We start from the raw sequence: 23483 nt of genomic DNA on the forward strand, positions 1-23483 counted from the left end.
ATGTTATATTTTTAATATTTTAATTTTAATTTTTATTATTAAAAATTTGTCAAAATTAAAAAATAAAAAAATTAATAAAAAAATTATTTTTTATTAAGGTCTTAAATACTTATGTGTGTTTATAAGGTTGTGTTTGCTTCCGATATTGGGACAAGAATACAGAAATATAAAATCGTGTTTGACAGAGACAATGTATTGAGAGTGTATTTTGTGTCCATCAAAGCATACAAAGACACTAACAAAAGACACAACTTATTTTTCATTTTTTCTTTTATTATTCTTGTTAATTTTTTATAATTATATTTTTTATTATTATATTTTTCATCTCAATTTTTTTGAATGAAAAAAATGAAAATAAATTAGATTTTTATAATTTGTTCTAGTTTATCACTAAACAGAATATAAGAATACAAAATTTTGTGTTTTTTAATATCAGTGTCTTCTCTTGTCCTATTCTCAAAAACAAACGCAACCTTACCATTTCTTAAAAGCTTTAATATTTTGTTTGGCTATTTTTTCTCTCTGTAAACACTCTATAAACGCAGAAGTAATTTTGATCACAAAACTACGTTTATAAGAAGCAAAAATTTATAGCTTCTGTGTTGTGCTAATTGACATATTTAACATTTATTTTTTTTACCAACTTTATTCTTTATACATACTGTATTATTTATAAAATTTTTATTATTTTTCTTTATATAAGTTCTTTTTTTCTATTATTTATTATTTATATTTTTTATTAATTTTTTATTTGATATTATATATTTTTATAATGATAAATTTTTGTACATTATATTTATTATTATTTTTTTATAATATAACTTATTAATTCTATTAGATAAAATAAATTAAACAAAAAATTAATCATAAATAATAATAATAATAATAATAATAAATTATAACATAATAAAAAAAAGTACTAAAAATATTAAAAATATACCACATATAAAAATATATAAATAAAAAATATAAAAAAAATTAAACATATAAAAAAATAACATTATAATTTAATGTTATGTCTTTTTTAGTAATTATCTATTTAAAAAATATTTTAATTAATATTATTTAAATAATATTTATTTTATCAAAATTAATTTTAATATAAAATTATCAAACATAAATTATATTAATACAAATTTATTTCTATCCAAAATTAATTCTATAAAATTATTTGAGACTTAAAATACAACAGAACGGGGTTGGTGGTGGCGTTGCTAAATAACCAATTAGTATAAACCAATAACAATAAACTATTAGTTGGACTATATATAAATCTCAAAAATTATTTAAAATTAATTTTAAAAATATATAAAATATAAGAGAAATTATTTAAAATTTTATTATTAATATTTAAATATATAAACTAAAATATATTATTAAATTAATAAATTAAAAGAATTAAATTGATGACTAAAAATAATAACAAATAATAATAAAATTTAATGACTGATATCGTGTTAATAATCCTATCTTGCTATCAGTTGATGTCGGCTTGAAAGCTATTCTCATATTTATGATTTCGTTAGAAATTCCATTAAAAATTCCACCCTCAATATCAATACAACAATAGTAAGTAAAACATTTATAATTTGTTCGATTTATTATATATTTTTATATTATTTATATATTATTATTATTATTTAATAAATATTTGTATTCAAAATTTATTTATTTATTTTAAGTATTTTATAATTTTTTATTTATATTGTTATATTATTATTAATTTTTTAGTATATTATTAAGATTTATTATATCATTGTTGGTTATTTAAAATTTAATATTAAGATTTATTATATATATATTTAATTTTAGATTTTTTTAAGAATATATAATTAAAATAAAATAAAACAAACTATTAAAAATAAATACATCACTTCAGATATTTTTTATACTTAGGTTTCAAATATTTAAATTTTAGAGGTTTTATATGTTTCTTTTAAGAATATAAATTTAAAAGTAAATAAAAACAAGCAATATTTTTGGATTTTAAATCTTTAAATTTTAGAAGTCTCAAATATTTTTTTTATGATTTTAGATATTTTCTGTTAAATTTTAAATGGTATTTTTTAAAACACAAGAAAAAAATATTTAAAAACTAAAAAAAATATCTAAAGCTATTAAAAATCATTCAAAATTTAAAGAAGAAAAAGAAGAAGAGATGATGAGCGACTGGTGCAAAGAGAAAGAATGAGAAAAAGATAAATAGACGCGGAGAGAAAGGAGAATAGAAGTGAATGGGAATGGGAGAGCACGTATTTTTTAACGTAAAACTAGTTTTTAAAGTTTTAAAATTAATTTTTATTTAAAAAAAGTTAGCTACTTTGTTGTATATAGAGTTGGTATTCTCTAATCATTTTTTTTTCCTAATTATAGAGTGAACTATAATTTCTATCAGGAAAGTTTTAAACATTGACAAATTTATTCATACAAAAAAAAACAACCATTTTCTCTCCATAAAAGATGATTCCATATGATAAAATTATTCAAACATTAAAAAATTATTTAAAAAGGCGAACAAAAATATTTTTTGTGCACTAAAATCAATTTAATTTATTTTCAATGTGTATTTATATTCTAACATGTATTTTAAACCATAGAGTAGGGGTGTACATGGGCCGGGCCACACCGAATTTGGCTTAACCCAGACCCGGTCCGAAATATAGACCAGGCCTAATGTTTGGACCCTAACCCGATCCTAGACCCGACGAAACCTACGCACATTTGGGCCAGGTGAAAACCGGGTAAAAATCGGATAAAAACCGACTCTTTAGTATGTAAAAATCACCTAATCTCCAACATTTATTTCACAATTCACATAGTAAAATTCACTTAAAAAAATATAACAAGAACCAACCATTCTCCAAAATTAAAGCATAACCATAATCAATACTAATATTGTCTAACACTAAATATTTAAATCAATACAAATAACACAATATTATGCATTAGTGTAAAGTCTTATGCATTTTAAACATAAAACATTAATTTATAATCTTATAAATGATTAATAACACAAGATATTAAGGTTTACAATATTTAAATTCTACGTAAGAATAGCCATCATCCAACATAAAATATTAATTGTGTATGATGACCGGGCCATCGGGCCGAGTTCGGGTGACCCGAGCTATGAACTGGACCCGACCCGAAATAATGACCGGGTCTATCTTTGAGACCTTTGCTCGACCCTAGACCCGATAAAATCACACTAAATTAGCCCCTAAAGTGTTCAGGACCGGGCCGGATCTTCAGGCCGGGTCGGGCCATGTACATCCCTACCAGAGAGAATTCGGGGAAGAACCAAGTGAGATAACATAAGATGAGAAAATATCACATCCAACTCAAAACCTTAAGATAGTAAGTTACTTTGGTGTATATAGAGTTGGTATTCTCTAACCATTTTATTTTCCTAATTATAGAGTAAACTACCATTAAAATCACCTAAAAAGCCAAAAAAAAAGGTGTATTTATAATCTAACGTGTATTTTAAACCAAAGAAAATTCATGAAGAATCAAGTGAGATAACATAAAATGAGAAAACATCACATCCAATTCAAAATCTTAAAGTGGTAAATTGATAAGTCTTTTATTTTATAAACTCCTCACTATTCTTTGTTTTCTTTGATGTGAGACTAATTTCATACACTTTTCACACTTGCAACATTAACAATCTCTCTCTCAAATGTGAGTCTCCACATCAAGCATCAACTCTCTATCTTTCTAACTCTTCCACCGCCCTTAAATTTTTAAGTAATTTTTAGTGTTTAGATAATTTTATTATACGAAAACATATTTTTTAGATAAAATGATAATTTTTTTAAAAATAAATTTATCAAGATTTAAAATTTTTATGAGTAGAAATAATAATTTACTCCTAATTATATTTAAATTTCTGCCCACCTTCCGAGCCCCTCCTCCTTCACCTACCCTTTTCCAAATCTGAAAAATGTGATTATATTGGATTGGGCTTTTTCTTTCTATATAATACTTAAGTTTAATAAATAATAATATTCAACGAAAAAAAAAGTAAGATATTTATATTAAATTAAATATTGAATTGATATGCTTTTAATTTTTGTCATAATAATTATTTTCTTCTATTGTAATATTAGCTTGCACAGCATAATAGTCTCTCTCTCTTTTTCACCAAGCTTCGTCTTCGCCTCTTCTCTCTCCTTGTTGAAAATTTATTTATTTTATGTTATTTTATTAATTTGCATATTGAAAATTTTATATGCATGTTAATTATGTTAAATTTATATTTAGATTGTGTTTTAATTTAACATATTTAGTTGAATTATGATAATTTTATTATAATTATGTTGTTTTTTTCAAAAAAAATCAATCTTTAATATCTATGGATACTTGCGAATATCTTTTTTTTTTATGATCAGGGGTCAACGACCCCAAAAGAAGCAAAAAGAGCCACAAACAAAACAAAAAAAGAAAATACTCAGGATCCTCTTAGTTGAAGAGATCTCATACAATCAAAATTTAAAGCTAATGTAATATCCGGAGAAGTAGTATAAAAAATATGCAATTCGAAAGGTAGATCTTGTCCTTTCGTTGCTAACACATCTGCAACCGAATTTGCTTCTCGAAGAAAGTGAGACCAAGAAATATTTGCAATTCTACCAGCCTGAATACTAATGTCTTCTATAAAGGGAGCACAAGGGTGGTTAGCAGGGTACCCATTTTTCAAAAGATGGAGGACAGAGGCAGAGTCCGATTCCACAATAAGAGTTGTATACTTTTGAGCCTTAGCAATTTGTAAACCACGGGCAATGCCCCACAATTCAGCGTGCATTATCGAGCAGTTTCCAAGATTGTAAGAGAAACCCATGATAAACCTTCCTAAGTGATCCCTAAATAAACCACCACAAGCAGCACTATTTAGATGGCCTAAAAAAGATCCATCCACATTGAGTTTTAACACTTTTTTCGGTGGCGGAAGCCATCGAATGAGACATTGAGGTTCAACATTGACAATACTCCTTCTTTGGAATTTATCAATATTTAGGATCTCGTCAGTTCGGGCTTTAATTTGGTGCACAACCATGGAAAATGGGGTAACTTATCCTCAAAGACAAATTTATTACGACAGAACCAAAGAAAGGCAATAACAACACCAAAGAGACAAGGCCAGTGACTTGGGCGCCCCAGGTTGTCCTCCAATCAATGAACGACGTCCATGTTGAAAAAGGAATGTGCTTGGGCAGCAGGGATGAAGGCATTCCATATGCTCCTGGCAAAATAACAGTCACGTAAGACATGCTCCACTGATTCTTCATGCTGAGTGCAGCGAGGGCAAGATGAGTCTTGAGTTAGGTGGCGCCTTTTTCGTTATGCATTAGTTAGAATGGCTTGGCGTGCAGCGAGCCAGAGAAAGGAGTGAGTTCATTCGGGACCCTTCCAGCTCCAAACCAAATTAAAGAGCCGATTGGGGTTGCTAGGAGTGTCTTAAATGGCTTGATAAGCAGACTTGAGGCTAAACGCTCCATCTGGTGAGGGTGCCCATGCAATATGATCAGTAGGCTTCCAAGGGGAAGGGGGGACAGCGCCATGATTCTTTTGACCACATCCTCCGACAGGATCTCCTTGAGCCTCACAATGTCCCAGGATCCTGAAACGATAAGAAAATCAGTCAATTTCACAGAATAGTCAAACTCATTACTTACCTGAGTTGTGTGATGTTCAAGCCTCCCTAACAGAGGGACCCAGTTATGCTTCCAAAAATCTATTGTAGAACCATCCCTGATGTGCCAAATATGGTTAGACTCCACAATATCCCAGTTGGCACAAATTCCTTTCCACAAATTAGAGCTACTTTGTTTTCGTTCCACCTTTGAAATTATGTCATTTTTGCTTCCATACTTCGACCAAAGAACTCTAGCCCACAAGGCATGTTTATTTTCAATAAGACCCCCCCCACCCAACTTTTGCCATAAAAGCATGGTTGAGTGTACTAGCATGGCAAATTTTCAGGCCACTCGACTTTTTTGGCTCACAAACTTTTTTCCAACTCACCAAATGAATTTTGCGGGTTTGATTGGTGTCTCCCCAAAGAAAGTTTCTGCATTTTTATCAATAGCATTACAAGTAGCTTTAGGTAAAAAAGCAGTTTGCATAGTATAAGATGGAATAGAAGAAATGACAGATTTCACCAGGGTATTTCTTCCCGCCAAAGACAGCGAGGAGGCTATCCAAGAGTTTAGATTAGCATTCATCTTGTCAATAATATTATTAAAAGTGCTTTTCGAAACTCTGGAGTGATGAAGGGGAACACCCAAATATTTTCCTAAATCATCCGTTCTAGAGAAATTCAAGGCTTCTGAGATGCTTGTTCTAACATTATTCCCTACATTTCGGGAGAAGAAGACTCTCGTCTTATCTGACTAACCTTCTGCCCGGAACTATCACAAAAGGCATTAAGACAATTATTAATGACCTCAGCTTGTTCCAAGTTTGCTTCTACAAACAAAATTAAGTCATATGCGAAGCCAAGGTGAGAAATCTCTGGAACATCTCTTTTCAAATGAATTGGTTTCCAAAATCCATACTCCACAGCTGCATCAATAAGTTGCGATAAGAGTTCAATACACAGAACAAATAAGTAGGGAGAAATAGGGTCTCCTTGTCTGATGTCCCTAGACGGAGTGAATCTTCTAATTCATCACCATTCCAGAAAACTCTCATTCTAGTAGAAGATACACAATCATAAATGAGATTAGTTATACGGGAGGGAAAGCCGATGTCAATCAATGAGTCCTTTATAAAAGACCATTTTAATCTGTCATAGGCTTTTTCGAGGTCGATTTAAATAGCCATCCAACCTTTTCCACCTTTCTTGCTCATCATCAAATAAATAACCTCCTGGGTTATAATAATATTATCCGATGAATACCTTCCCGGAACAAAGCTAGTCTGAGTTGGCCTGACCAACTTAGCCATCAAAGTTTGCAACTGTTTTGCTAAAATTTTTGTAACCACCTTATACGAGACATTACACAAACCGATAGGTCTCATGTGTTTGAGGCTGGAGACCGGTTCAATTTTAGGAATAAGGACTAGGAGCGTCTCATTAATATCGCTGACCAAAGTTGGGTTCTTGAAAATATTCTGAACAAGATTACAAAGATCAGCACCAACCTTTTTCCAATGTTGCTGGTAAAAGACAGCTTGGATACCATCCTTTCCCGGAGCTTTAAGGCTGCCCATAGCAAACACAGTCTCTTTAATCTCCAAGGGAGATACCATCCGACCTATCCTCTCAAAGTCAGCAGCACTTAGCTCAGGAAAGGTGTTAGAAATAATAAAAGGAACATTATCAGAATAATCATAGTAAAGGTTCGCGTAAAAGGATACAACCTAATTTTTCAGATCATTGCTTTCTGTTAACCACTCGCCATCATCATTATGAATAGTGGGGATTTTATTTCTTCTTCTCCTTACCATGGTAGAGCCATGAAAAAATTTAGTATTCCGGTCGCCGAACTCTAACCACTTGCTTCTCGATTTCTGGAACCACAATAACTCATCTTGAGCAAGAACCTCCTCATAATCTTGGCATAACTGAAATTGTAAATCTTCCAAAAACCTATTGATCTCTTAGGTTAATCTATTAGAGATGCCATTCAGCCTTCTTAGGATATTTTTTTTCTCTAAAAAATATCACCAAACACCAAAGTATTTCAATCTTGAAGGGATTTTTTGAAGTTTTGCATATTTGCTGTCCAAGAATTATCTACCTTCCAGCATCTATTCACCATACTATCAAAGTTCGAGTGAGTTAACCATGCCACAACAAATCTGAACGGGCGACACCCTCTATTAATAGGTGAATTAGAAGATAAATAGAGGCAAATAGGCGAGTGGTCAGACTTCAGCATTGGGAGGTGTCAAACACAAGCCTCAGGGAACCTGATATGCCAATCCATGTTGCTAAGGGCCTTATCCAACCTTTCCACCAAGTTACCTCTTCTCCAAGTAAACGGCTAACACATAAAGCCCAAATCCACCAAACCACAATCAGACTCACAAGCTTGGAAGTCTGAGCAGCTCCTGGGTTGGTTCTAGCCATGCTTTCCCTTCTTTCATAATCATGAAGGAGAGCATTGAAGTCCCCAATAACGCACCAAGGACTACTAATATCACTAGCAAAATCTATCAGGTCATTCCATAACTCTCTTCTGTAAATTTTTTGGGGGAACCCTAAACTGCACTCAGGAACCACCGTTCAGAGTTGTTGCTAGATACTCCGAGGTGAACAACTTGTCTGCTGTGCCTCACAATATCCACCCTCCAAACTCCTGAGTCCCACATGATCCAAATCCCACCAGACCTCTTCAAAGCTTCAACAGTGAAGGACCCATCAAAACCCAACTTATCTCTTACTTCTTTGGTCCGATCCCCACTAATCTGAGTCTCAAGAAGAATAATCATACCAGCATGATATTCACATTTCAATTCCTTAATAAGGAAAGGAAAATTCGCCCCCTCCCCGGTGCTCCTCTACAATTCCAAATAATAATACTATTCATAAGGACAAAACAAGAAGGAAGATTACCAAGAACCACGGTCAAGCTTGGGCATTTTTTCTTTTCTCTGAACCGGACCTCACAACGGATGTCGTCGCTTATGACACTTCATTACTAGACGAAGCCCTGATACTAATATCTGGTGGTCTTCCTCTTCTACTGATTCTATCGTGATCGTTGCAATCCATGATCTTACGCAGCGACAATTAAGGAAATTATTAGTAGCAATATGTTCTTCCAAGAACTCACCAGATATTTTTGGTATAAAAAAACCTCTTGTTGCTCCTTCTGAAGTCTTCTCATGCTTTCCAACATAACGTGTCCCATCACCTCTTTTTCAGGGTCTTTGGCCTTTGCTTGTACTTGAGAAGAGGGTTATGGAATATCCAGCTTTTCACATTGTGCTTTTTCGGGAGAACTTGCCTTTGGGGCTGCACTCTTTTCTTTAGTGCTATGACTATTTTTAAGATCGTGAGCTTTTATGGAGGTCTTTTTTGGATTCAAAGCATTTTTGTTGGCCCCCACTTTGATAGGATTTTTATGGTTATTAAATGTTCTTATTTGGGTAAGTTGGGCCTTTTCTTTCCTTGGCCCATAACCAATATTAAGGGCTTCCCCTTAGGCTTCGTTGCATTCATGCACATGCATATCTTCTTCTAACTCTTCCTGCAAGACGTGGAATTTTGATCCCAAGCCTTGGCCAATACTTCCCTTATTTGCATGCTCTTCCAAAATTAGAATGAAATCAGGTGCCATTATCACTTTCTTTTTATATGTTGTGTTGGAATCTTTCCTTCTTTGGATTAGTTTTTTAACCAACAGGAGGATTTTGCCCGTTGGCAAAATCAGGAGGATTTTGCCCGTTGCCAAAATCACATTGAGACACTAAATGTGGATTGTTTTCATGTTGGTCCTCATTCTTTTTTTGGTCGGAGCTTCAGTACACATATCATCTCGATGGCCGTACTTGCCGCACGTAAAGTAAATTTGATGCAAACCTTCATACTCAATATTGAGCTCACTCCCCATCACCGAGATCTTTGGCACCAGTTTCTTGGCAAGATCAATCTCCACACAAATTCTAGCAAACTTGTCCCTCGAGTGTATAAACGTTGTCCGATCAATTTTGATCATCTGACCTATTGCCGATCCAACTCTCCATAGGAAACGTTGATTATAGAGTTCGATGGGGAGGTTTGGGATCCGGACCCCGGCCGCTATTTTTCTTACTCGATGCTCCGACGTGAGAAAGAAAGGCCTCCACTTTTGAACTACGAGATAGTGTCCCGCCACCATCCAATGATCCTCCATCAAAGCATGAGAATAATCTTCTTCATCTGAAAAATGAATTAGAAAGTAGTCACGATCCATATCAATTACATCAATCTTACTTTTTTTCATCCAGTCTTTTTGTAGTCATTGTTCCATGAACGCTAGCCCCACACGTTTGCCTAGAACTTTCACAACAAGTGCTGACTTCCAAGGTCTGACCAGTTCTCAAATTCTTCTTTCGATACTGGAATAACATAATGCGGATCAAACGGTTGTTCATCCGTTCTATTGCCTTCATCTTTCTTGTACCATCTGTCCTCCGAATCAGAGACGTCTTTGAGCACCTCCTCCATCACGCTGGGACTCTCCTCCAGTCTTAGTCCAATGAGCGTAAGCAGAGACTCCTTGTATGACACCTTTATGTTTTTCTCAGTCATATCTCCTCGCAGGTCTGAGGAGATCATCATGTTGCTAAGTTGATTGAGATCAACCTCTTCTCGCATTTTGATTTTTTTAGTACTTCGTTGAATTAGATCTTTTTCTTGTGGAGAAATTCTAGAAGAGCTCTCCATCATACTTCTTCTGCTTTTGATAATAGCTAATGTTTAGTACTTGTAAATATCTATCTTTCCAAAAAAAATTAAACAAAAATTTACGACGAAAATGCATTAAAAACGAGAGAAGTAGGGCCTCCATCTCGTAGAGTTATTTCTATTTGTGTATATTGCACGGCATCTTAATTTGACTTTATATTGAATATAATTAAAAGGAGTGTTAGGGTCAGTAAAATTTGTTATGTATAACTATTAATTAGCTATGATTAATGTTTTTAATAGTATAAAATTATATCTAATAATATAAAATTATTTATTTTTCTTTTAATAATTAAGTATTTACTAAATTTTAATAAAAATGCTTACTCCTATACTTTTTCTATAATTAAATGTAACTTAGTTTGCTAGATTCAAAGAATTGGAGGTGGAGATGCAAAACGAATAATAAACATGTAAATTAACCGCATTGCATAGACAATCATATTAGTTATATATTAGAATTAGTTGCTAAAATTAATTATTAATATAAAATATATTTTATAATATAAAATAATAAAATATACGTTAAAAATAAATTAAACAACACGAGTACAATTTTTATTATATAGTAACTATTTTATATCAAAATAGCATTTTTGTTAGATAAATTTTTTAATATATATATATATATATATGTAAAAAATTTAAGTGGTGAACACTTTTATTAAAATTTGGTCAATACTTAATCAGTAAAATAAAAATAAGTAATTTTACACAATTAAATATAATTTTATACCACTAAAAATATTAATAATGACTAATTGATTATTACAAATCACAAAATTTGTTTTCACCGAACACTCTCTATATATATATATATATATATATTGGCATATTGCGAGATTTTCATTTACTTTTTTGAAACAGGGCTATTAACGGCTAACAAACCTCCGTCAACGACCAAATTGTGTCCACTAATATAAGCAGATTCATCAGAAGCAAGAAACAAAGCCGTTTGTGCAACATGAATTGGCTTCAACACAATCCCCTGCAAATTGGCACCGGCAACAACAGCACTTTCAACTTCGCTTGCTTCCATACCAAGAGCTTCACATGCCAAAGGTGTGGCCACGTAAGAAGGTGAAATCGAATTGACCCTAATCCCATAAGCTCCAAGCTCACCACACGCCGAACGCACAAGACCCAAAAGACTATGTTTGGATGTGTTATAACCATAAGGAGCTGAATCGCCACAAAGTGCAACCACAGAAGCTGTACTAGCAGTGCAAATTATGGAGCCACGTGTCTTTCGTTCCACCATGACACGTGCCGCGTGTTTAATACACGCCGCTGCTCCACGAACATTCACAGCTATTGTATTATCAAAGTCATTCAAATCCAAATCAAGTATGTTATAGAAAGAGCCTGCAATTCCAGCGTTACTGAACATGATATCTAGGCTTCCATATTTCTTGATAGCGAAAGCAACGGTTTCTTCAACTTGTTTCTCGTCTCTAACGTCGCAGTGATGGTAACTCACCTTTTCTACGCCAATGGAACTTGCAACTTGAAGCCCTAATTCATCGTTAACATCTGCTATAACGACAAGTGCACCGTTTTCCACAAATAACGTCGCTGCTTCTGCTCCTATTCCACTTGCTCCCCCGGTCACAATTGCAACCTTGCCTTCCAACCTAAAAATCAAGCAGATTTGCATCAAGGTATGATTAAGAAACTAAACTAAATATAGTATTAATTGGTCCAACATCACTTGTTCACATAATCCACTCATATAACATACTATTTTCTAAGTCACTAAGGAATAAAATTGGCAGTAAAACGCTGAAAGTAGTATAGCGGTGGCTTGATCAACTTGCTTCTAATAAAAATATGTGCAGTCATATTAAGAATTAATTAAGAATTACCTTTGCTTAGACATTGATATTAATATGGCTTCGCTGCTTTGATGTGGAAACCTGGCTTACAATTGAGAAACTTTTGTTGACAGAGGCAAAAGCTGAAGGCGTCCTGCTAGTTATTTCATCAATACTCTGATTAAATAAAAGCCAGTGGCGATTAGAATTTGGGTACATAAGAGTTTAGTTACTGTTCGAATAGCTTCGCACGTGTTTGTTGAGAGTAATAATGTATTTTGTATTCATTCAAAAATCAATTCTGAAATATTGACCACACAATTTCTATCCTTATTGGTGGACGGACATGAGGGGAAGAAAGGTCCATATTCCATCATGACTTGGGTGCGATTTTAGATCCAGTAAATTTTGGATCCAATAATTACATTTCAACCGTCATGACTTGCGTGCCATTTCTGAGAAGTTCGACTCACTGAGGAAAGGAAAACGTGAGGTAGTTGAGCAAAATCATACTTTAATTCTTGGCTGGAGTGATAAATTGGTAAGATTCCGGAATTACTATCTGCCAATGAATTATTCATTAAAAACGAAAGAATTCAAACATATGTCAGCTGTTTATTTATTTATTTATTTTTATCAAGATTTTGTGCATCTCCATTTGGATCTTTTAATTTGTCATGCATCTGAACCACAATAATATGATTGGGTGTGCAGGGTTCATTACTAAATCAACTTGCCATAGCCAATGAGAGCCTGGGTGGAGGAACTGTTGTAGTGATGGCTGAGCGACACAAAGAAGAAATGGAGTTTGACATTGCAAAAATGGAGTTTGATTTCAAAGGAACGTCAGTCATATGCAGAACTGGGAGCCCACTGATTCTGGCTGATCTTAAAAAGGTATATGACTCTTGCATGCAATGCTGTGCCTGTTATTAAAAGATTGTGATTCATTTGCTAGCTTTATATTATAAATTGAAGCATGGTTATTAAAAATTTTGAATATTCTCTGTTGAATAATTGATTTGTTTTACTGGTATTGAACATCATGAACCAACTCAGGTTTCTCCAACTTGCTTTCAAAGTTCTCAGGATAAAGTTTGTCAATTGCTAGCTTTTCTACAATAGCTTGTTTAACTTGGCTCATTTTTTTCTTTAATGTTTATTGAAAAGAAAAGAAGTCACAACCTCACAAAAGAACTTCTCAATTTTCCTGTTATTATTGCAGTTCTACAGAATGGAATTCGAAAATTCACTATACCTTTCAGTTTGGATACATGCAAAAGCCTGGTTCATATATTCTTTGCTCAAAGAGGAACAACCAAGGTTGGTTGAAATTGTGTGTTGACTTCATGCTTATTTTTCTGTTCTACAATACATGTCTTAATCAGTAGTTTTGAGGCTTTGTATTTCTGATTACCCTAAGAAGGTAATATGGCGATGAATAATGTTTTGAACCAAGATTAGCTACCCTGATGCACATACTTGATTTCTATATAAATGCTATTATATATGAAATATCCAATTCCCAAGGTGCTAGTGCTTTCGTTGTTTTCACTGATAGCATCTTCTGCTTAAACATGTCTTGGTTTGGATAGGTACCTGGGATCACTGATCGTGGTCTGGTTCTAAGGAAAGTTAAGAAGGTTGCAATCATTGGAGGAGGATTAATGGGCTCTGGAATTCAAGCAGCAAAATGTACTAACTTTAGTTTTTTTTTCTTTTATTTTTCATGGGTCTTTCTATTATGATGTTTATACTGATTTTCTGACTCTGTCTCCTCCATAAAGAGTGTCCAAAACCTGGATGCGTATCAATAGAAATCATCACTGATAATGTAGAACGTACACAATTATTGTCAAATTTCGTATTCACCATTCATTTGACAGTTTCTGATATGTTGAATTCACAAACTTCCTCATTCAGCTTCAAGGAAACCCTCTGTTGCTGCCATTGATGGCCTGGCCTTGGGTGGGGGCTTAGAGGTTGCAATGGTATGCATTACTTAACCTTATGAGATGTTGCTGGTATGTAGGGGTGGAAACAGGCCAGGCCAGGCCAGGCTTTGCTAGGCTTTGCTCTTAACAGGCCTGGCCTGTTATACAGTTAATTGGCCTGGCCTGCAGCCTGTTACAGACTCTTTATAAAGTACTAGGCCTGACCTGTTGTTCAACCTGGCCTGGCCTGAAGCCTGTTAAAAGGCCTGATAATTTTTTTTTACAAAAATAAAAATATTATTTAAAAAATTAGTTTTTAATAAAAATATTTATATGTAATATGTCATATATTTAATATTTATAAAAAAATTTAAACTTTAACGTATTTAAAATATACAAAAATATTTATAATAAAATATAATAAATTTAAAATATCTCATAATTTTATTAATAATAAATAATTATTTATATATTTAATTATATTTTAACAGGCCCAGGCAGGCCTGACAGGCCTATAAGGCTAATTAGTGAGCCTGAGCCTGACCTATTAACGTATTAAGGCTTTTAAAAGAGCCTGGGCCTGTACCTATTTTATAACAGGCCAGGCCAAACACAGGCCAGGCTGGAGGCCCCTGGCAGGCCGCCTGGCCTATTTCCACCCCTACTGGTATGCTACACTTTATGCTTCTTGTTTTACTTAACCTTGTCCAGTGATTTCAATTAATCTCTTTGACACTTCCTGATCATGTTTTTCTTTTTGATTTTATTGAGGATTAAAATCATTTCACAGGTTGGTAAATTACTTAGGTATTTCAACTGTTTAATTTTCTTGTTTTCAGGTGGCCAATTTTTGTAATGATGAAGATGATGAAAGCTTTTGGAGTCGTTGGATTAAGCCCGATGCTATAGTCCAAGCAGAGGTTTGATCCTAGCAAATCCTAGTTCATATAATTTTCTTTTAAAGTACTTTTTTTATTTATCTTCTCTAGTAGAATTTTGTTTTTAAGAATAAAATATTTAATGCTTGAATAAATAATTTTAGTAGAATCTTATAGTAGTTAGGCCTATTATGGTGACTAGCTTAGTTTGTTGATATAAATGGTGCTATTATTACATGCAGCCATTATGGTCAAGTTTCAAGAAACAGTGTTACATGCTCGAAATCCAGAAGCAGAAAGAAACTGATCGATTGGTTTTACTTTAGTCTAATTTGCATTTTACTTATGCTTTTGCTGGTGCGAAGGAACTCAGCTTGAGCACTGGAAATGCTGGTGGAAGATTGGCATGTGGTATGAAGAATTATATGAACAATAGTAGTTCTATCCTTTTCAAATATATTAATCAATCCATTCCATCTGATTATGTGTTGTTTGATGCACTTTTAGCTTTGTTGTTGAAAGATGAAAGATTCTCAATATCTGTGATTAATTGCGTTTCTTTGATAAAATCCCCATTGGTCCTTATACGTAATATACGCAATCAACTAATCATGGTACTACTAAATAACTGTTGAACAAACTAAGTTTCACTTGTAACAAGATTTTTTATATAGAGTAATTATTTTAAAGGCCAAGAAGGAAAAGTTGAAATAGAAGACATGGAAGGAGCTTTATGTTAGTTATTACAAGAAAGTTAGAGCGTCAAGTAGTTTTAGTGTTGTTTCACTACTGTTGTTATCGTTGCCGTCATCTTCAATCTTTTCGGATGAGGACTATGATGATGATGAGGATGAAGATGATACTGACGACTATAGCCGATAGTTTTAGTATTGTTGAACAATATAATGAGGATTATAGTTGATGTAACAATACACTTTGTTTATGTTTTGGATATATTGACTTGTTTGTTTATTATAATACGATAAACTTGTTTATCTTTTGAAATATTATATATGTTCAAATACAAGTTAGATAAAAATTTGTATTCATTAAATTTATATTTATTTTGTATGAACACATGTATATTTTGCAATTAGAAAATTTAAAAAAATTTTGTTTTATCTTACTAATGGATTTACAGACAAAAAATTCGTTTGTATTCAAAGTTTGGAATGCTTTTCAAGACTCCAATTACCGACAAAAAAATTGTCGAAAAATCTGATACTAGTTACTAACAAAAAATTTGTCAAAAAATCTGCCAATAGTTATCCATGAAAAATCTGTCAGAAAATTTGATGTTTTTTAGCGAAATGGATGGAACGATTATCGAAAAAAAATCTGTTGATAATGAAAAAAATCTATCGATATATTATCAACCGAAAAAAAATTTGTCGGTAAATAATTTTGTTGGTAACTAAAAATTCGTCTATAATAAAAAATAAATTTATCTAAAAATTCGTCAATAATAAGTAATTTTCTACTTGTGTATTTTTTTTATCTCTATATATGAAAATTAATCATGTTAATAATTATACCTTGCTATCAGTTAAGTAATATTACGCTCATAACCTCCAACAAAATATTATTTTCTCTATACATTCCAAATTTTCATCTATTGAACTATATTCGTTATTTCTGTAGTCGTCCTTCTCCTCTTCTCAACCTCTACTCGATTACTCAAAAATATCAAATGCGCGACATACAACCTCCTCCCTCCATTATTGCCTCTCTTGCGCCATTCTCACACTAGACTTTGTTTGCTCTTCTGCACTGCATGTGTGTATACATAGAATAAACATATGTAAAGATTCTTCCTAAAGAGTGTCGGATATTTTCTTTTATTTAATTTATGCTGCAATAGTAATATTTTATTATAAATAATATCTGAATAAATTTATATTGTGATTTTTTTTATTTTTTTTTACATAATTGAACTGAAATAATCTCATTATTTGATTGACAATTTTTATTTTTGTCATAATAACTATTTTTTTAATTATAATATTAGCTCACAGAATATAATAGTCTCTCCTCTCCTCGCCAAATTTCATCTTCGCCTCTCCTCTCTCCTTGTTAAAAACTTATTTATTTTATTAATTTGTATGTTAGAAAATTTTGTGTGCATGTTACTTATGTTAAATTGTTTTAGTTTGGTATATTATTTAATTGAATTGTGTTAGAGTTTATTAAAAATATGTTTTTTTTTCAAAAAAAGAAAAATTAAGAGTATCCACCTCGAAAAAAAATAAATGAAAATTCAAAACCAAAATACAGTAACAAAAAGTATTTTACTAAATGAAAATAGAAGTGGGAGAACTCTGCCCATAAAGCCCTATTGCTATCTCTATTTCTACTATTGTAAGGTGTTTTAGTTTAATCGTATATTAAATATAATTAAATATAACTCAGCTTGCTAGATTTGGAGGTAAAGAAGCAAAACAATCAATAAACATATAAATTAACCACATTATATATAATTATATTAAATTTAAATTAAAATTAACTACTAAAATTAATTTTTAATATAAAATATATATTAAAATATAAAATACACATTAAAAATAAATTAAATAATATATGAATACACAATGATTAATTTTAGTTAATGATGTTGATATATATATTACCATATTTTCATTTACTTTTTTGAAACAGGGCTATTAACGGCTAACAAACCTCCGTCAACGACCAAATTGTGTCCACTAATATAAGCAGATTCATCAGAAGCAAGAAACAAAGCAGTTTGTGCAACATGAATTGGCTTCAACACAATCCCCTGCAAATTGGCACCAGCAACACTAGCACTTTCAACTTCGCTTGCTTCCATACCAAGAACTTCACATGCGAAAGGTGTGGCCATAACATAAGGTGAAATCGAATTGACCCTAATCCCATAAGCTCCAAGCTCACCACACGCCGAACGCACAAGACCCACAAGACCATGTTTGGATGTGTTATAACCATGACCTGCTGAATCGCCACCAAGTGCAACCACAGAAGCTATACTAGCTGTGCATATTATGGAGCCACGTGTCTTTCTTTCCACCATGACACGTGCCGAGTGCTTAATACACGCTGCTGCTCCACGAACATTCACAGCTACTGTGTTATCAAAGTCATTCAAATCCAAATCAAGTATGTTACCGAAAGAGCCGGTAACTCCAGCGTTGCTGAACATGATGTCTAAGCTTCCGTACTTATCCATGGCGAAAGCAACGGTTTTCTCAACTTGTTTCTCGTCTCTAACGTCGCAGTGATGGTAACTCACCTTGTCTACGCCGTCGCCAATGGAACTTGCAACTTGAAGCCCCAATTCATCGTTAACATCTGCTATAACTACAAGTGCACCGTTTTCCACAAATAATCTCGCTGCTTCTGCTCCTATTCCACCTGCTCCCCCGGTCACAATTGCGACCTTGCCTTCCAACCTAAAAATCAAGCAGATTTGCATCAAGGTATGATTAAGAAGCTAAAATTAAATCTACTATTAATTGGTCCAACATCTCTCATTCACACAATTCACTCATATAACATACTATTTTCTAGTCACTAAGGAATTAAATTGGCAGTAAAACGCTGAAAGTAGTATAGCGGTGGCTTGATCAACTTGCTTCTAATAAAAATATGTGCAGTCATATATATTAAGAATTACCTTTGCTTAGACATTGATATTAATATGGCTTCGCTGCTTTGATGTGCAAACCTGGCTTACAATTCAGAAACTCTTGTTGACAGAAGCAAAAGTTGAAGGCGTCCTGCTAGTTATTTCAGCAATACTCTAATTAAATAAAAGCGAGTGGTGATTAGAATTTGGGTACATAAGAGTTTAGGTACTACTTGAATAGCTTCGCACGTGTTTGTTGAGAGTAATAATAATGGTTGTATTCATTGAAAATTCAATTCTGAAATAATGACCACACAATTTCCATCCTTATTGGTGGACGGGAATGAGTGGAAGAAAGGTCCATCTTCCATCATGACTTGATTGCGATTTTAGATTGACTAAATTTTAAATCCAATAATTACAAAATTTCAACAGTCACTTGTTTTGCAAGTCAATCTTCTGATCCATTAATTGCCTTTCATGTTAGTAAATTCAGATGGAATTAAATGAATGATGTAGAGTAAAAATATTTATTTGCTTTCAGAAAAAAAGAAAAAACTTAGCATTTCGTAGTACCTCTTTCTCAATCAAAGGAATGGGACAACTGAATTCAACAAACACAATGTGAAACAATCATACAACATATGATGTTTTACTTATTCATGAAACTATATGGGAGATCAGAACAATATGATCTCAATTTATTTCATGATCTATTTTTCTGGTGATATATTATATATATCTGCATCGATATATTACTTTATTGTGGCAATCACACAACGCACAACCATAATCATAATACAATAATACTGAAACATCAACACACACCGCGATCTGATCTGATCTTTCATTTAATTTGCTTAGTTTTTTGCAGCTTCTTCTTTTAGGATGAAATCAAAAGTTTTATTAACGCCCACGAAACCTCCATCAACGACCATGTCGTGCCCACTGATATAAGCAGATTCATCAGAAGCAAGAAACAAAGCCGCTTGAGCAATATGGATCGGCCTCAACACAATCCCCTTCAAATTTGCACCAGCAACAGCAATCTCTTCAACTTCACTAGCATCCATATTCAGAACTCTAGTTGCGAGTGGGGTAGCTACAAGATAGGGTGAAATTGAATTAACCCTAATCCCAAATTCTCCAAGGTCACCACAAGTTGAACGCACAAGCCCCAAAATACCACTCTTGGATGCAACGTAACCCTTACCATCAAAACCTCCAACAGAAACCGTTGCAACCGTACTCGCGGTGCATATTATGGAGCCACGTGTCTTTCTTGCAACCATGACACGTGCAGCGTGCTTGATGCACACTGCATATCCACGCAGATTAACTGCAATCGTGTTGTCAAAATCATTCAAATCCATATCAAGGACGTTACTTTGAGAACCTGCAACTCCGGCGTTGCTGAACATGATGTCTAGGCCACCGTATTTTTCTACGGTGAAAGCTACGGTTTCTTCAACTTGTTTCTCGTCTCTAACGTCGCAGTGGCGGTAACTCACCTTGTCTGTACCAATGGAAGTTGCAACCTGTTTACCGAGGTCATCTTGAATATCTGCTATAACCACGCATGCTCCGTGTTTGGCAAATAGCTTCACTGTTTCTGCTCCGATTCCACTCGCTCCACCGGTCACAATTGCCACCTTTCCTTCCAACCTAAAAATCATACCAAGTTGAATGATTATATATATAAGAAAACTATATTATTTGAGCTATTATTTTTGACATATTTTAGTTAGTTATTAATAAGTCACAATATATATTTGGTATTTATAAAACATTTAAATTATAATAATATAAAAATAGAATTATTCTATTTTAATTATTTTGATAATTAATTATTTTATTAAAAAATACATAAACTAATATATATATATTTATATATATATATAATAACTAAATTTTTTAATAGAATAGTTTTTGTATTGCATTCAATAAATATTTAATTACTCTTTAATTTTTAATAAAATTCTTTCGGTTTAAGACTTTGAAATTGAATCTTCATATTGATAAATAAACATTTGTAATTAAATTTTTGTTAATTTATTTAATAAAAAAATACAATAATCCTAGAAAATAAGTTATCATTTGTTATGTGAACAAGTATATAGGAAAATAAAAATATTTGATAACAAAAAAAAATAGTTAAAATTAATTAGAAATTGTTTTATTTATTATTCATTAATTATTTTCGTAATTAATAAATACTAAATAAAGATAAATTTTAACTGTTTTTTGTTTTCTTAACATTATTAATAAAAAAATAAGTTATCATTTGTTAATTGTTTCCCTCATTCAAACATAACTAAGTTACATTATGAGGATTCTTAACATGATGGGATAATATCAATCACAAACAACATTAATGGAAAATATCAGATGACTACCAGAAAACAAAGAACATCTTCAAACTTTGTCAAACTAAATACCAGTCTACATGATTCAGAATAGATGTATAAAGCATAAAATATTATAGAGAAGATATTTTGAAAGAAATATGTGTTGAACATCATGGGTTACCTTTGCATAGACATTGCTAATGATATGGCTACTCTTTTCTTCTTTGATTTGTTACCTTGGCTCTTACAATTGGGATACTTTAGTTCTTTAGTTGGCTTGTGTGGATTATTATTGTGGAGTCACCAAAATTTATAGGGAACACTTGGCGCGGCAACCAAGCTAAAATTAGGAATGAGATTCTCTCAATTTTTTATTTTTAATTTTTTTATAAATTATAAATTTTTATTATTTAATATTTTTTATATATTTTTTGTCTCACCTAAAAAATATATAATAAAAAATTATATTTTATAAAAAAAACAAAAAACAAATTGAAAGAATCTATTCTCTACGACTATATTTGATTAAAAGAAAAAAAATAGAGAAAAAAATTAAGTAGATTTTTATTTTCTTTAAATGTGTTAGATAAAAAAAATAAACAAAAAGAAATGTCATAAAAAAAAATTTATTTTTGTATTATAAAATATATTAAAAAAATTAATATTAAAGTATAAAGAAAAAATAATTTTTTTTTAACATTAGAAAGAAAAAAATCGGTAGGTTGGTAGGTCCTATTAATTTTTTTTATTTTCTTAAATTTAAATTTAAATCATTTAACTTTTAAATTTTATTTTAAAAAATAAAATATAATTTAATTATATTTTATAAATAATACTAAAAAAATAAAAAAAAAACTATTCAAAAGTGAAGGTGAAAATAATTTTCCACCTCAACCAAACCATTATGCGGAGAAAATCATGCCAACTAGGGGAAGAAAAAGGCCAGGCGGCCTGCCAGGGGCCTGCAGCCTGGCCTGTGTTTGGCCTGGCCTGGCCTGGCCTGTTATAAAATAGGTACAGGCCCAAGCTCTTTTAAAAGCCTTAATACATTAATAGGCCAGGCCCAGGCTTACTAATTAACCTTATAGGCCTGTCAGGCCTGCCTGGGCCTGTTAAAATATAATTAGATATATAAATAAATATTTATTATTAATAAAATTATGAGATATTTTAAATTTATTATATTTTATTATAAATATTTTTGTATATTTTAAATATGTTAGAAGTTTAAAATTTTTTATAAATATTAAATATATGACATATTATATATAACAATTTTTATTAAAAAATAATTTTTTTAAATAATATTTTTATTTTGTAAAAAAAAATTATCAGGCCTTTTAACAGGCTTTAGGCCAGGCCAGGTTGAATAACAGGCCAGGCCTAATATTTTATAAAGAACCTATAACAGGCTGCAGGCCAGGCTCAGGCCAATCAACTGTATGACAGGCCAGGCCTATTAAGAGTAAAGCCTGGCCTGGCCTGGCCTGTTTCCACTCCTAACGCCAACAGTGATTAGCTTTCGTAAGAGAATTGATTCATATTATCATTGACTATTCATTATTAGTATTAAAGAAAGGAAAGCATTACACGTTTATTAAATTAAAAATGTGTTCTTTCCTCTTACAGGCTGAATTTATTATGAACATATTAGATTACTTGTCGGCATCATGGATTATTGGATTTCCTCATTTGTAGATTTTACATACAATTTTTAGAGAGGTTATTGTCATACTTATTGTCACACTTTATTAATTTAATTTAATTTTTTCTATTATCCTTTCTTCACAACTCTACGAGTTATAACTACCTTCTTCTTGTTTTCATTTGTCTATTTCGTTTGAATGAAGCTAATATATAATATAGGGAGATGTATTTAATCTAATTATTACTAAAAATAAAATAAAATCAGTATTACTATCATTATTGTTTTAAAAATACTATTACAATTATAAATTAAATAGGTAAATAAAGATGCTCAAAAAATTGTAATAATATTCAATGAACATATCCATGTTTCTTAAAAACTAAATAATGGTTGAATAAAAAAACAATATTAATAATTGATGTCTTCTGTCTAATATAATTTTAATTTTATAAACAATAAATAATATAATATCTAAAATACATGTGGATATTATAACATTTTAATATTTTTTATTTTAATAATTTTAAGTTAAGAATCAAAACATTATTTATATATCTTTATTTTAAAAATTAACATAATGATAAATTTAAAATTAATGAATTAGATCAAATATGAATTTAATTGTTAAAATTGACCTCACGTCCTCAGGGCAAATAAAAAAGCTATAATCATAAACTATAAAAAAGTTATGTTAAATTGTTATGATATCATTTCTTTTAAGTGGAATTCTCCAAAAATAAAATTCTAAATCTTTTAAATATAAAATTCCTATACGATGATATGATACTATTTTTTTTATTATATATCACAAATAATTGCTTTTTTCATTTCTAATTTATTTAATAAAGGATACAT

General features: G+C 31.6%; 3 protein-coding genes and 1 long non-coding RNA gene across 6 annotated transcripts; all 4 read right to left on the reverse strand.

The window, feature by feature from the left end:
• Positions 1–4362: 4362 nt before the first annotated feature.
• LOC112695689 (uncharacterized) lies at positions 4363–8983 on the reverse strand. 2 transcript variants are annotated; one of them, XR_011862117.1, is made up of 3 exons: positions 7366–8983; positions 7150–7262; positions 4363–5623 (listed from the first exon to the last, which is right to left on the reverse strand). It is a non-coding gene; the product is annotated as an uncharacterized lncRNA (long non-coding RNA). The 2 variants fall into 2 exon arrangements; XR_011862116.1 differs by having other exon boundaries at positions 7369–8972.
• A 2127-nt stretch (positions 8984–11110) lies between these two features.
• LOC112695692 (short-chain dehydrogenase reductase 3b) lies at positions 11111–12468 on the reverse strand. The gene is made up of 2 exons (XM_025748137.3): positions 12268–12468; positions 11111–12036 (listed from the first exon to the last, which is right to left on the reverse strand). The coding sequence occupies exons 1-2, from the start codon at positions 12279–12281 to the stop codon at positions 11253–11255; spliced, it is 798 nt and encodes a 265-aa protein (XP_025603922.1). The 5' UTR covers positions 12282–12468; the 3' UTR covers positions 11111–11252.
• Positions 12469–16535: 4067 nt separating this feature from the next.
• LOC112695691 (short-chain dehydrogenase reductase 3b-like) lies at positions 16536–18956 on the reverse strand. Of its 2 annotated transcripts, XM_072197940.1 has the most exons (3): positions 18681–18932; positions 17705–18456; positions 16536–16798 (listed from the first exon to the last, which is right to left on the reverse strand). In XM_072197940.1, the coding sequence occupies exons 1-3, from the start codon at positions 18692–18694 to the stop codon at positions 16770–16772; spliced, it is 795 nt and encodes a 264-aa protein (XP_072054041.1). In that variant the 5' UTR covers positions 18695–18932; the 3' UTR covers positions 16536–16769. The 2 variants fall into 2 exon arrangements, with proteins under 2 accessions (XP_072054041.1, XP_025603920.1); XM_025748135.3 differs by lacking the exon at positions 16536–16798 and having other exon boundaries at positions 17625–18456; positions 18681–18956.
• Positions 18957–19211: 255 nt separating this feature from the next.
• Positions 19212–21309, reverse strand: LOC112695690 (short-chain dehydrogenase reductase 3b). Its single transcript, XM_025748134.3, has 2 exons — positions 21162–21309; positions 19212–20297 (listed from the first exon to the last, which is right to left on the reverse strand). Exons 1-2 carry the CDS (start codon positions 21173–21175, stop codon positions 19493–19495), a joined length of 819 nt encoding a protein of 272 aa, XP_025603919.1. The 5' UTR covers positions 21176–21309; the 3' UTR covers positions 19212–19492.
• Positions 21310–23483: the final 2174 nt, after the last annotated feature.

This window comes from Arachis hypogaea, chromosome 6 (genome assembly GCF_003086295.3).
Source record: "Arachis hypogaea cultivar Tifrunner chromosome 6, arahy.Tifrunner.gnm2.J5K5, whole genome shotgun sequence".
Lineage (NCBI taxonomy): Eukaryota > Viridiplantae > Streptophyta > Magnoliopsida > Fabales > Fabaceae > Arachis > Arachis hypogaea.